General features: G+C 44.2%; 1 protein-coding gene across 2 annotated transcripts in view; it reads right to left on the minus strand.

Annotated features, from left to right (window-relative positions):
- Positions 1-13,361, minus strand: part of GRIA3 (glutamate ionotropic receptor AMPA type subunit 3) — a 154,463-nt gene that overhangs the window by 46,566 nt on the left and 94,536 nt on the right. For both annotated transcript variants that reach the window (XM_075053769.1, XM_075053768.1), the window contains exons 8-10: positions 11,383-11,487; positions 9,930-10,037; positions 8,544-8,750 (exon numbers count right to left, since the gene is read on the minus strand). In XM_075053769.1, the coding sequence (XP_074909870.1) occupies positions 8,544-8,750; positions 9,930-10,037; positions 11,383-11,487 (420 nt within the window). The remainder of the gene's footprint in view (positions 1-8,543; positions 8,751-9,929; positions 10,038-11,382; positions 11,488-13,361) is intronic.

The raw sequence follows: 13,361 nt of genomic DNA on the forward strand, positions 1-13,361 counted from the left end.
TTCCCACTAGCAAGTATATATCTCTTTCTGGTGGAAAAATAAAACCTGATTAAGTAGAAGTTTGAATAAAAGCTAACAGGAAATAAGAAGTGATTAAAATCTGTGCCATAAAATAATTCAATATGCCTTTATGTAAATCTGATGGTGATGTACATGACTGTCATTAATATCTGATTTGTTCCTGCTCCTAGATGGCTGGTTTGGGTATTTTTTTTTTAAAGTTTAATAAGCAGAAATGGTGAAAGCTTCTCATAAGGTTAATCTCAGCATCCCATGCTCTGTGCCAGCTGGTGCCCCAGTGGCACTGTGCAGCCACCCCCAAGGCACTTTCTCAGTGTTTTAAGACTGAGGCTAATGGCAGACTTGTTGGACTGACGACTGGCCCTCTACAGCCCTTCCCACAGCAAGCCCCCCTCCGTGAAGTACCCATCTGCACACACGACCTCTCGATTTGCTCCAGCCACTCAGGGATATCTCTCAACAGTTTGTACCGGCACGTGCAACTACAAGTTCACTGCTTGGAATAATCAAATAAACCACGCCTGTGTGCCTAAGGAAGCCATTCGGAAATTCTGGTCCTTGGTGTACCCTCTCACAGGCCCTTTAGACATTCATGAGTGCTAGGACACTGCCTTTCCCCTTGAGTGACAGCCTTCCTCGGGGAGAGAACCCTCACCTGATTTGTGGTCGCTTACTGCAAAAATCTAGCTTAACGTGGCTTGAATACAAGAACTGAAAAGGCGGTCAGCCTTTGGATGCCTGGGTGTTTGCTGGCTTTGCAGATGAATGTGTTCATCACCGAAGTAATAGAGAGACTTGGGGGGGCACAGGTAGAGTGTGGTAAAGGGACTGAGTGATGCTGGAACTTGTTCACTGATGAATTCCCCCCAAACACGTATTATTTGTCTTGTAGCTGCTGCTTGTTGAGCTACTGTTAAATACTAAAGCCTGAAGTCATTAATTATGAGATGCACACAGAGTATCAGTTTTAAAGGTAGTCAAGAGTCCACGGCTGGCTGGAAGACTAAGCACTTTGACCATGGCTACTGTATTTCGTGTTGAACTAACGAGGTACTTACAAATTAATCCTTATTAGAGCAAGCTTAACAGATCAGGACCCCTGCAGAGACTTCGCAATGATTCCAGGCGAAGTGAAGCTTAGGTGGGAGGCAGGTGCCTTACTGCCTGGCACTTCGGCACAGGCGCAGCCAGCCTTGGAGCAGCTCGTCAAGGTAGGAAAAGGCTGGTTCAGCTATAAGAGCATTTAGTGTCTGTAGCGTTTTCCTGGACTTGGAGAAATTTAATTCTCCCAAAGTAATATTTTAATTGCCAAAGTAGACACGGTGGAGCTCTTCCCAAGTGCTGATGCAGCGTGCAATAAAGTCTGTATCTCCTTCATGAGCAGCTGAGTTCATGCAGGATATTCCTGTGGGGTCTTTGGGGGGATGAAGCTGATGCTGTGCTGAAGCACAGACAAATCAGTTTTTAAAGGCCTGATTGTTACCACGTCCTCATTCATATCATACAGTACGTATTTCTTTGTAAATGATTTAAAATTGGTTCTTAATATTACAAGGGATACAAATATTTATTTTTCTGAAACATTTCTGTCTTCCTGCTTTCCTATCATTTTTGATAGGTGTTCAATATATTGGAAACACCAAGAAAACACCCTCATGTCTTAAACGAACATGGCAGCAATTGTTTTCTGCAGAGAGAACAAGCATGGGTTCAGACACAGGGTCTCAGGAAACCATCAACAACCAGGGCACTGAGAGTGGACCAGCTACAATCCAGCACCCGAGCCTGGCTCCCCACCACTTCCCTCAATAGCAGTTGCACTAGAGAGGTTAAAAAACAGACGGCTCCTTGCTTATTTACTTAGAGATATAGTATTTGAAACGGAGAGCTTAAGGAGAGCTCTAAGCACCCTAAAGGATCATTAATAATTGCAGCACAGTTGTGAACTTCCCTCCCTGTTATGGCTGCAGATAAACAGAACCCATAAAAATTGAGCTCGATTAAAAAGAACACAACCACAACCACAAACATGCCCTTCCCAGTGCAGAACTGGAGGGGGATTTAAGTACCTCAACAACTAAGCTTTGCTAATCACTCATGACTAATGGTGTTTCAAACATCATCTTCACTGCATTTGAGCCGGGCGAGAAATGTCATGGATTCCTCTGAGGCTTGTTCTGTCTTTGCCGACTAGTGTGGGAGGGATGGATTTAGAGAGGACATGCAGCACAGAGGCACTACCCACTCTGTTCAAAGCTGACCCCCGGGGGCTGCAAACCTCAAGACTCTTAAGGCGAGGGAGAAAAAAAATAGCAAATGGAAATATCCCTCTGCATGGAGAAAGACAAATGATAAGATGTTCCACCTCTGTAATCCAAAAGGAGGGATTGAATTCTTTTGCTTACAGACCTAAAGATGAGTCTTCCTGACTTCAAAGCCATGTGCCAGAGACAGCACGAGATACCGGCTACTGTACGTGCTTCTGGTCATTCGTGCTTGCAGAACCGAACAGTTTCTTTGCCGGTGTGTCACTTCTCAAGAAGTGGGTCTGGGCTACGGTCACTTTGCAAGACCTCTGTGTGACGGGAAGGCAGCCAGCACTCAGCGTACGTGCAGACCGAAGCAGAGGGACACTGCCCGATGTCCATCGGGAGCCAAACCTCTGGGCACCCCAGAAGTGCCGAACGCAGGTACACAGCGGCATCAGGAGAGACCGCACTGGAACGATGACTGACTGTGAGCACATTTTAGGACTTGTCAGTGCAGTTTGAGGTTTCCAGGTATCAGAAAAGGGTGTCAGAGCGACACATCACCTATGGTATCTGCTGGCAAAAGCTAAAGAGAGCCCAGTATACCCAAGGATGCCAGGGTGCGTTGAGAGGCCAGGTCATGGGGGCAATGTGTTTTTAACACATTAGCTCACACTTACTTAAAAACAACAGCTGGTATCTGACCAGCAACATGCTGCACTGAAGTCTTAATGTGTATTAGCTGAGCGGTGTAAAAAGGTATTCAGGTGTTAAAACTGCAGTTGGCCCTGTCTGCCGTAGTTTGTCAACGTTAAGTCCACACGTGCTTTATGTGGGTGGCCACAGTTCCTTCTGAGGCACGAGCGCTGTACGCAGATGGAGAAATTAAGGGTCCATCTGCTTTTTGAGTTGCGGACATACGCGTGCTTCCTCCGTCTGTGCTCGGAGGCAGGTCAGCTGAAGTCTGGGACCACGTCGGCGCGGCTCCGTGCCGGGGCTGCGGTCCGGTGCCACCGTGGCTCAGCGCCTGCCTGGGCAGGGACCCAGCATCTGTCCGTGCGTGTGCAGGATGAGGGTCTGCCCGAGCCGCAGGGCAGCGGCATCGCTCGGCTGCCTTCAGGCACCTGAACCTGGGCTTCCCTCCTGTAGAAACCGCGGCAGAGGGGCGAAGGGTGAGCCGCTCCGGCTCACGGCACAGTCAGGCTCTGCTACAGACTAAGAAAGCATGGGACATTTTGAGAATTAGGAATCGAGTCGGTCTTCCTCTCCGCTACGATTCAAAGGCTGTACATGCCACCTGTAGTCTTTCTTCTGCTGCTGGGAGAGCCAGCGAGACCACTGCCACGCGAGGCTGGTGAGTCGGCTAAAGGCAGGGAGAGGTGTAGGTGGTCTCGCTCTGACAGACTGCGGAGGCTGCCCACGTTCGGGGCACCATCTGTCCTTCACATCCCTGCTTCGTTCCTTTACGCCATTTTACGTATCGCAAGGTTTTTATAAAGACCTTTTTTACCTGAGGAGAGTTTTAAAGGCTGTAAGGTCTGGCTGCTCTTCCCACTCCCAAAGCATTTGTAGTTACAATTAAGAACTGTGTTAAACCTCCCGTCAATTAGCTTCAGCGATGTGAAAAGCATCAGGCCCGGGGAGGGAAGGCTTTCCCTGGCTGAACAGTGAAGGAAGAACAGCAGCCTGCTTTAAAAGGGAAAGAAGAAACAGAAGCCTACAGAAAGAGGCTTACCCTACAGAAGAGAAAAGACGATTGTCTAGTGCTCAGCAGCTGGTGGGTACAAAGCCCCGAGCAGCAGCCTGGCGGGGTGTGCGCAGTGGGAGATGCTGCTGCTCATCAGCCCGAGCGAGCGGAGGGCACAGTTGTTAGCGGGTGGATCACTGGAGGACAGCACTTGCCTTGCTGGTTTGCTTTGCTGGTTAGATTTAAATAGTGCTTCAGTCTCCCAGACAGAATGATTGAGCTACTTCCCTCTTCTAAAATGTCCAGCAAAAAAGCTTTGCCTATATGCTATTTTTATTCTGTCGGAAGTTTCCACTACGCTTTAGAAATTTCTCTTAGTTTAAAAAATAATAGTGCTTGAGTTGGTAGGTTTTTTTCTAGTAGGAAGAATAGTCTTATTTTGACACCATCAGAGTGAAAGAGGAAAATGAAGTTTTTCTTCAGCCTGAACTGACATTTTTTGATTTATGAAAAATCAAATAAATTTTATTTTATGTCAAATTTTATTATCAATATTATTACTACTACTACTAGACTACCACTACCACCATTTGAAAATTGCTAACAAACCACAAGGCCCTGTTAGCTCCTCTCTAACAAGACTTCTGGGTTCTCCTGTCTGAAGCAAAGGAGTTTGGGAATATCTGCTCGGCCAGAACTCCCTGCCTCCAGGGCTGCCATCCCGACGCTGCCAAAGAGCAAGCCCTTCTCTGTAACCAAGCTCATTTGTACAGCCCATTGCAAAGCCACAAAGAAAGGTCCAACAGGGCCAGCTGAGACTCTCCTTGACTTTGGGGGGGCCCTACAGCACAGCAGGCTCTTACACCCTCCAACCAGCCCTGATGCCATATGAGACAGAGGAGGGAGAATTTCTATTGGCAAGTATTTTAGTGTGTCTATCCCCAGGTAATGTGTAACTCTTCCAGTTAGCCTAGTTAATGCAGACCTCTGGCTAGTCTTACAGCGGAGTCAGGGCTGTGCCGGTCAGCCCCAGGACCCGCAGCGTGGGGACACAGCCCCGCTGTTGCTCTGAGTACAGCTCAGTGCACGCTGAGCCCCCCCCCAGCTTTTCCCCCCTCCTCGCCCTTCGGAGCCCTTCTGGGATCCTCTGGAAGCTGCAATGACCCGGCTGCATTTTCTCTCTTGACTCTACGCTGTGTCCCACAGGAAGCAAGAGCGACAGTCACAACGATCTGGCACAAACTAAACATTAATTACAGTTAATTAGGGTTTTGGCATTAAAATGACAAGCCATTCACTTCCTACAACTGTCCAAAGAGCAATTTTAGAGAAGAGTTGTATGCATGGGGCTATGCAAAAAAGGGCACAGTGTTCAAAAAGCATGGTAAGGTTTCCCAGTAGTGCCACGTGGTGGTGAGAAGCTTGTTGGGTCAGGAATATTCTGTATTTGACAAATGACTAGTCATTGTTTATCACTTGAGACAAATGCAATCTAAAAGATTGTGTTTTCTGCCACAGCTCAGTTCAGCTGCTGGATAACTGGTATCAAAACCAATCAGGCCCCTTTTATCCCCCCACGCCTGTCTTCTATACATGCTAATAAAGGCATTTAAAATCTAATCTCCCTCTTGTCTTCCCAAAATGGAATCCAGAAGAGCCAAATATGACAGGCATTTTGCAGACAAGGCTCACAGGGGCATTAGGGGTAATGTACAGTTTTAGCTCCCTAATAGAGTTTTAAGCCCCTGAGAGATAAAGGAAAGTCAGCACGTAAATGAGGAGCTTGCTCCAAATAATTAGCACTTCTAGAGCACTTTTCATCTTCAAAGGGCTTTGTGCACATCCTTGTGAGTGTGGTACACAGCCCCCTCTCAACAGATGGAGAGGGGCCAAGGGTATTTCATGATGTTTGCAAACAGGGCTGGGAAAGGGTCTGGAGGGCTGGTGAGGTTTGTACTTGGAGTTCAGGGACTGTTTTCCCTGCTTACAGAAAGCCAGGTGGATTTCTGTGCACTTGCCAGCTCAGAAGTTCAGCTCGGCAGGACGGGGAGCTAGCTCAGCAGTGCTGGGCTGTAAGCATTAACCTGGGTCTGCAGTCAAACCTCAAGGGATGCATCTGACCTTTGAATAATTGAGCACTGCAGTGAAGAGGCTTCAGTAACTGAGCTCGCAGCATGAGAAGAAGAGCTGTCGGGGGTCAGGGAGGGAAACATTCCTCAGTTTTTCATTAATGAGAAAACACAGACGAAAACTGTGCTTCAGAATACAAAGGAACAGACCTTTTTGCAGGGGAAGATGACGATGGCGGGGTGGGTTTGGGGTTGTTTAAAGGTATGGTTTATGGTGCCTGCGAGGCTGGTTTTTGCTGGTGTGGAAAAGTCGTAAGTATGGTTGGGTCAAGGGGAAGTTTGATGCTAAGGAGTCTCGTCCCGAGGTGGTGTGGAAAAGGCATTTGCAGCCAACTGGTTATCATAGAATCACAGAATGGTTTGGGTTGGAGGGGACCTTTAAAGGTCATCTAGTCCAACCCCCCTGCAATGAGCAGGGACATCTTCAACTACATCAGGTTGCTCAGAGCCCCGTCCAGCCTGACCTTGAATGTTTCCAGGGATGGGGCATCTACCACCTCTCTGGGCAACCTGTGCCAGTGTTTCACCACCCTCACCATAAAAAAATTCTTCCTTAGATCTAGTCTGAATCTACCTTCTTTTACTTTAAAACCATTACCCCTTGTCCTATTGTAACAGGCCCTACTAAAAAGTCTGTCCCCATTTTTCTCATAAGCCCCCTGTAAGTACTTAAAGGCTGCAATAAGGTCTCCCCGGAGCCTTCTCTTCTCCAGGCTGAACAACCCCAACTCTCTCAGCCTTTCCTCACAGGAGAGGTGCTCCAGCCCCCTGATCATTTTTGTGGCCCTTTATCCAGATGGATCTTGCATCACGCAGCAGCCGCACAGGCTAATCTTACTTGGCTCAAGTCCCAAAGGCAGTGGCCCATATCAGACCTTTCCTCCTCTGGTGTAGATGGTCCCCGTGCCCTGGCTGTTAGCAGTAATTTCAGGTTCTCTTTTGTCATGCCTTTTGCCTATGGTATGATTATTTTTTTCAAGTGAATAAACTGTTTCACTGCTTGTCACTTGCAAATGTATCAAAAGGACCGAATTACAGCTAATACTCTTGGTATTTCTTGAACCACACACAGGGAAACGGAGGGTTTATGTTTCTACTGTAATGTAATTATGCTTGGAACTAAACTAAACCTTTGCTTCAGAGGCCCTCGACGTACTTGTATCCTCTAAGAGAGGTAACACCGGTTTTCCAAATCACATAACTGAGGCACAGGGAGTTCAGAAGATTTGCATAATGTCAAACCTCAATGCAACAGCCAAGTGAAGATATAACCCAGGGGTCCAGACCCTGATTTACTTTCTCTAATCAGTAGATTTCCCTCTCTCCCCTTGCACAACATTAAAAAAAATTGTTGCTTATATAAAGTATTTTGAAGTCAAATAGGCTACCAAGTATATAATAAGGCATCAGGACTGCCTGCTCCAGAATAAGAAAACTTTTGCAAATCTAGCAATTACTTTGAAAAGACTGGTTCATTTGAAAAGAATTATCTGACCAAACATTTTGCAAGAATGATGATATGTTATTCCAAGGAAATTTTGAGGTGTCTTTTAGAAATTACACTCAGCCATGGAACAAAAGGAGGCAATGGAAATATTCGCTTCTGCTCAGATATTTTTAATAAAGGAAAGCTTGTTAAAAATAAACTGTAAAGAAGATTTGGGCGGAATCACAAATCATCTCATTAGCATTTGGGGAAAAAAAAGCAAAGATGAAATATCAGCTTGTAAAGTCTTTTCTGCAAAGCCAATTTTCTCCCCCTTCCATCTGGTTTATCTGTATTCCAAAATTCTAATTTTCAAAGGAATTTCTAAAATGGCAATTCCGGACTGTTTTTGTTCTTACTAAACAAAGCAGTGTACACCCAATATAGAAATATAAAGAGGAATGCAATGAATTAGACACTTTTTTTTTTTTTTTGTCTGACAGTTGATTTTTAAAGCCAAACCCTTCTTTTTAAAAAGAAAAAAGACATGGGTGATTTAACACCTGCATTGCTTCTTACCCTGAAGAGCAACCATGGGGCTAACTGAGTGTTTAGTCTCTGGTCAAACACAAACTGACACCAGTGATCCAATGAGGGCCACCATCATAAGATGAGACCTTTAACAGGAGGCGGACCCTCCCAGAACTTACAAGACTGACAAAGGAGACATGGCAAATGCAAAAGCAGCCTATGAAGGGCAAACTGGAAATTCTGCTGTAGACAAGAATTTGAAATTTGCCCAATGCCACTTCTCAACATTTTGTGGACTCTGATTTGGAGAACAGCAGTAAAAAAGTGACACTTTCCTGCAATGAAATGATTAGAAAAGTAGACTATAAAAATGGCACTACAAAGAAATACCTAGAATTTTAAAGGTGGTATTCAAACAGATGATCTTTATTTTGCAGTTTATTAACTTTGAGCATAACTTTTTATAAAGAACATTAAAATGAAGGTTAAGAGAAACTTACCCCATAGACCAGTTCACCCACCATGCCATTCCATATCTTAGTCTCAGGGTCCCTAGCTCCATATTTCCCATCTCCAACAATTGACAGTTTGTATTTTATTCCAACATGTTTTGCTATTTCAGAAGCTAAGTCTACACAATATCCTTCATATCTCTCATTCCCTTCTAGTTGTTCATGGTTTTTCTTATACATTACATATGGTGATTCCTTTGAAACAAAAGTAAAGATCAAAAGTCTATGAATGTAAAATACAGCTTTAAAACATACAAAATGAGTGCTGTTATTATCCTTTATATTACTGGCAAGTATTTACAATGTTTCCTGTTTTGGTACAGAAATTAGAAAGACAGACTTTTGCAGTTAAAAAATCCTTGGCTGATCCTACAGCCACACATACTATTGATTTTATTCCTAGTATGGACCCACTGAAGACAACAGGACTATTCCACTTCAACAAAGTTACACTTTTGTTTGCAGCATTAGGCCTGATTAGACAGTCAAATAGCATCACTGTAGTAATAATTCAGATTTTAGTGTTTAAAGAACTGACATACCCAACACCTGTACCATCAAAACCATTTCCTAAGGCCCCAGTGACCTAAAACGGGGCTCTGATGGAAGATATTTTCAAAGCAGCCTAAGGGAAGCTAGGCTAAAATCCTCAGCAGCAATTTTTGTCACTAAATTCCCTTAGCCCTCTTGGAAAATTCTAGCTGAAGTGCTGATTATATCTCGCTAAATCCATAGGAGTATAAAACACAATGCTTCAGGAAATAGCATAAAATTTGCTCATGCTTAGTAGAACTGTAACAAGCATAAAAGTCACAAACAATACTGTACAGAGCACATCTGCTAGAGGCATTGGGACTGACACAGGTGCTGCTGTTTATGCGACACAGGAAGAGCTTTACTCCTTTGGAATTGCATGGGTGTAGGTCGCTTTTCACCCAGTGCTACAGCAGTTCCAGTTCTCTACCGGCTTCATTGTGCCACCCTTACTCAGTCCACAGGGGTTGAGTTTACAGGAGCTGTACCTGAGTGAGGGGTGCAAGATTTGACCCTACAGCAGGAAGGCCAGATCCCGCAGTCATTTACATACATGCATAATAACTTCACTTATGTGAGGCGTCTGATTGAGTTCAAGTGTCTGAGAAGCAGCAAAGCGCAGTGTTGAGCTCAGTGAGCTCCTCCTGTGAGTAAACTTATTGATACATACAGAAGTTTGCAGGGTCAAGCCCTCAGTACATCTCGGGAAGATACTGAACTTTTCAGTCACTTGAAGTCACAGAGAATTCAACATTTGCCTCCTGGCAAGGTGTCTAACACACCTCAGGAGCCATGCGTCTTGTTTCCTAAACACAAACACACTAAGAACATAAAACTTACCAAGATGGTAGTGACTACTATAGTTCTGTTCTCCACAGACGAAGTGTCATTAGAGGGCAGTTGATCTAATGCTGGCACAAATCTTTCATATTCATTCCAATAACCAGCCTATAAAAATGGAGGTTGTTACCTCATTACATATGTTTACAAGGTGCATGAACTTCTAACAGCAACTGTCAAAACGTATGGCTTCACAACTTATTCATGCAACATTTTTGCCATTAAAGGACTACATTAGCTTTAATTTAATATCCTTAAAGAAACAACGTTCTCAAGCCCACGTGCAAATAAATACAAGCCAAATCTAAGTGAAAATACATATTAAATTCTCCCTATATAAATTCGTATCATCATGGTGGCTGTGGACTAAGTTCCCACATATCCACAGCGTACGAATACACCATAGACAAGAAAATAAACTGCACAGCACTCTGAGTAAAATTCTTTGATTTTGTAATTTTTATCTATATTCTGTTGCAGTTCGGACAGTGAATACAGTCCCTGCAGACATGCCTGAGCGAGCTTTAGAGTAGATGCACAGACATCGTTAGCAATGCAGGCACAGTAGCCTTATCTTTGGTACGGGATACAAAACCCTCTGTGAGCATGAGGTGACTATTTGTCAGCTGGCTTGTGCTGACCTTCATGGTGCTGTGGCTACATTGCTATGCTACTACACTAGTTTTTGTATTCCTGCACAACTCAGAAGTAAACACTTTTGTCGGCACTGCAAACCTAGCTGAATGGCTGGGCCAGGTCCAGAGGTATTTTGTTATCAAATATGTGCAGAAGAGTTTAAGGAGTCTCAATGGTGACTAAGCAGGTTGGGTACCTATCGCCAGGTGAAATCAGGGGGATTTATGTGCCTTGGCCACACAGACTCTTCTCTCGATACTCCTGAGACCCTGTCTACATAATTATTTTTGAAAATCTGTCCTAAATTTCTTCTATAATAGGGATCCAGGCAACTATCCCACTTAGGATCTATACTTTATTTAGGAGACAAGGGAATGAGTAGCAAATCCTAATTAAAACCAAACTTATTTTCTGTTAATTTCAGGTTTCTAAAATACACTGGCTCCAGGTTCACTATGGCTCCGAGGGCTGTTACGGAGAGGAAGGGAAAGATGGAGAGGAATTAGGAGATAGGGCTGAGCACAGGACCATGGCAGCAGTTATTATGCTTGGCAGTGGAAAAGCTCCAGAAGGGTTTTAAGGGAAAAAGTGGGGTGTGAAGCTGACAGGAAAACCAATGAAGATATTAAGCAGGGCGAGTGGTTTGGTCCAGGAACAGAATAAAACAAGGTTCCTGGGATAGGGAAGACAGCAAGAAGGTGGGGTTTCCTCAGGGCCCTGTTATTACAGTACCTGTGTGGTATTTTTGAGTTTCATTAGTTTGTTGGAGTAAATATTTGTGAAGATGTGAAATCTGGATGAATATCTTGACACTTACCTTCCGTGATCCAGCTGCTTTCATTTCATACACATCAATTGTGTAATTTGTTCTCCGCCCATAGGTGTCGAACTGGATGTTCCCTGTCATTCCTTGAACTTGCACCTTAAGGGAATAAACAGAAAAAACATTTCAATAAAAGGTTGACTTTATTTTTCCCTGCGTTACATTTTGCAGGAACACACTAGCTCTAGCACAATTTTTGTCTCTATAACAGACTTGTAGCACTTTTGACACAGCCAGTTATATTCTTCATAACAAAACCAATCCCAATTCTCTCAGTTTCAGCTGTACATATTCTTTGTTAGCTAGTACTCAGCTGGTGACTCACTACCGCAGCGAGCTGCATTTAAGTATAAGTGAAATTAGCCCTGCATGTATGTTAAATGTAAGAAAGACTGATTCTACCATGCTGAGTCACGCTGGGTTCACTGATACAGCATGGAGTATCAGTGAGGCACATGCAACAATTCAGTGCCATTAAACCCCTCACACTATGGCACAGAGTGATTTGCGATATGGACCAGAATCCTGTATCATTGCTCGTTCCGGGACGTGCTTTATTTTAAGATCAGTCCCAGTGTAGGAGAAAGGAATGAATGTCTTCTCTGAATGAGCCCAGACAATTGTCTCTACTGCTTATGGAGTTTTGGTCTCAATCTGGATGGATAGGTGTATAGACGGTAAGTCATTATCATTACCTACTCACATGAATCATCTTCAGGGGAAGTATAAAGTACTTTGTTTCAAAGAAAAAATCTTTCTTACTTCCCTGCATGAAACGGTGAGATATTTCCATTTATCACTTATCAACACTGACAAGCTGTCATCTCAGGCAGAAGGGGTAACAGTCTGAAACTTCAGTAGGGGTAAATTAGCTTTAATATTTAGCAAAATGCAGTAGAAGTTACAGGAATAGGTGATGGAAGACTAGTCAAAGGGAAACTGTTCAGGGCTGGTGACTGATCTGCTATTTATGGTTTAGAGGTGGTGCAATCAAACTTGTTATGGTCCACAAGGCTACATAAACCAGCCAAAATTCCTTGGACCCCCAATTATCCAGTGAGCCAAATTCAGACTGACATATAAGGAGTGTGACTTTTTTATCAGTAAGTGGATTTGAATGTTTCTTAAAATAGTTTATATCATTTCAGGGGTCTGGAAGAACATGTGAGTTATGCCTGTCTCCAGAAAGCTGGAGAGGTGAATGGGACTTTGAAAGCCAAATTTGCCCCTGAGAGGTTTTATCAACTGTGGACTGAGTGAAAGTATTTGTAGGGTAGTTGACATGTAACTTACAGCCAGATGTGAGCTGCTGTGCCCGCTTTTGGCACTTGCTGGCAGCCGTCTGGTTACCTTAGCACAGCAGTGACTGTACTTCTCAGCAGAGCTTGTTAAGCTGGCTTCATCCTGATGCGTATTGAGACACGAGTGTTGTGCACTTGACACCTTTTGACTTCAAATTTAATTTGTTTCTATCTTTGGTGGGAAAACTCAGCACTTTTCAAAATCTGGCTGCACCGAGGCAGGAAGACTCACCAGGACTCAGAATGCTTCTGGTAGCAGCATGTGGAGGCAATCACAAGTGGAGTCACTATTTATAACTGCCCAGAGCTGTTCAGGTAAACTGTCTGCCACTGATCTGCTGTCTTAGAATCAGCTTTAGAAATACAGACATGCACAGTTTTCAAGGCTGTAGGGAAGCAGACTCAGGTAATGCCTATTTCCCTTTTGCCAGCAGGATGACTACAGTGTGGCACTGAACCTTCTGCTGGCACAGGATATTTCATGGATGTCTTGGAAAAATATTCTTATCTGAGTTGTTGCTACAGAGGGGAGGGGAAACACTGTTAAATCAAAGTTTTCTTCCTGAAGCAAAGATTCAAGATCATTGTCTGAATAGAGGGAGAGAGCGTGACGGACAGGATGGGGTCTGGAAGGCAGTGTGGGATGATCTTGGGCAGCACTTGTTGAAGGTG

Source organism: Buteo buteo, chromosome 22 (genome assembly GCF_964188355.1).
Source record: "Buteo buteo chromosome 22, bButBut1.hap1.1, whole genome shotgun sequence".
Classification (NCBI taxonomy): Eukaryota; Metazoa; Chordata; class Aves; order Accipitriformes; family Accipitridae; genus Buteo; species Buteo buteo.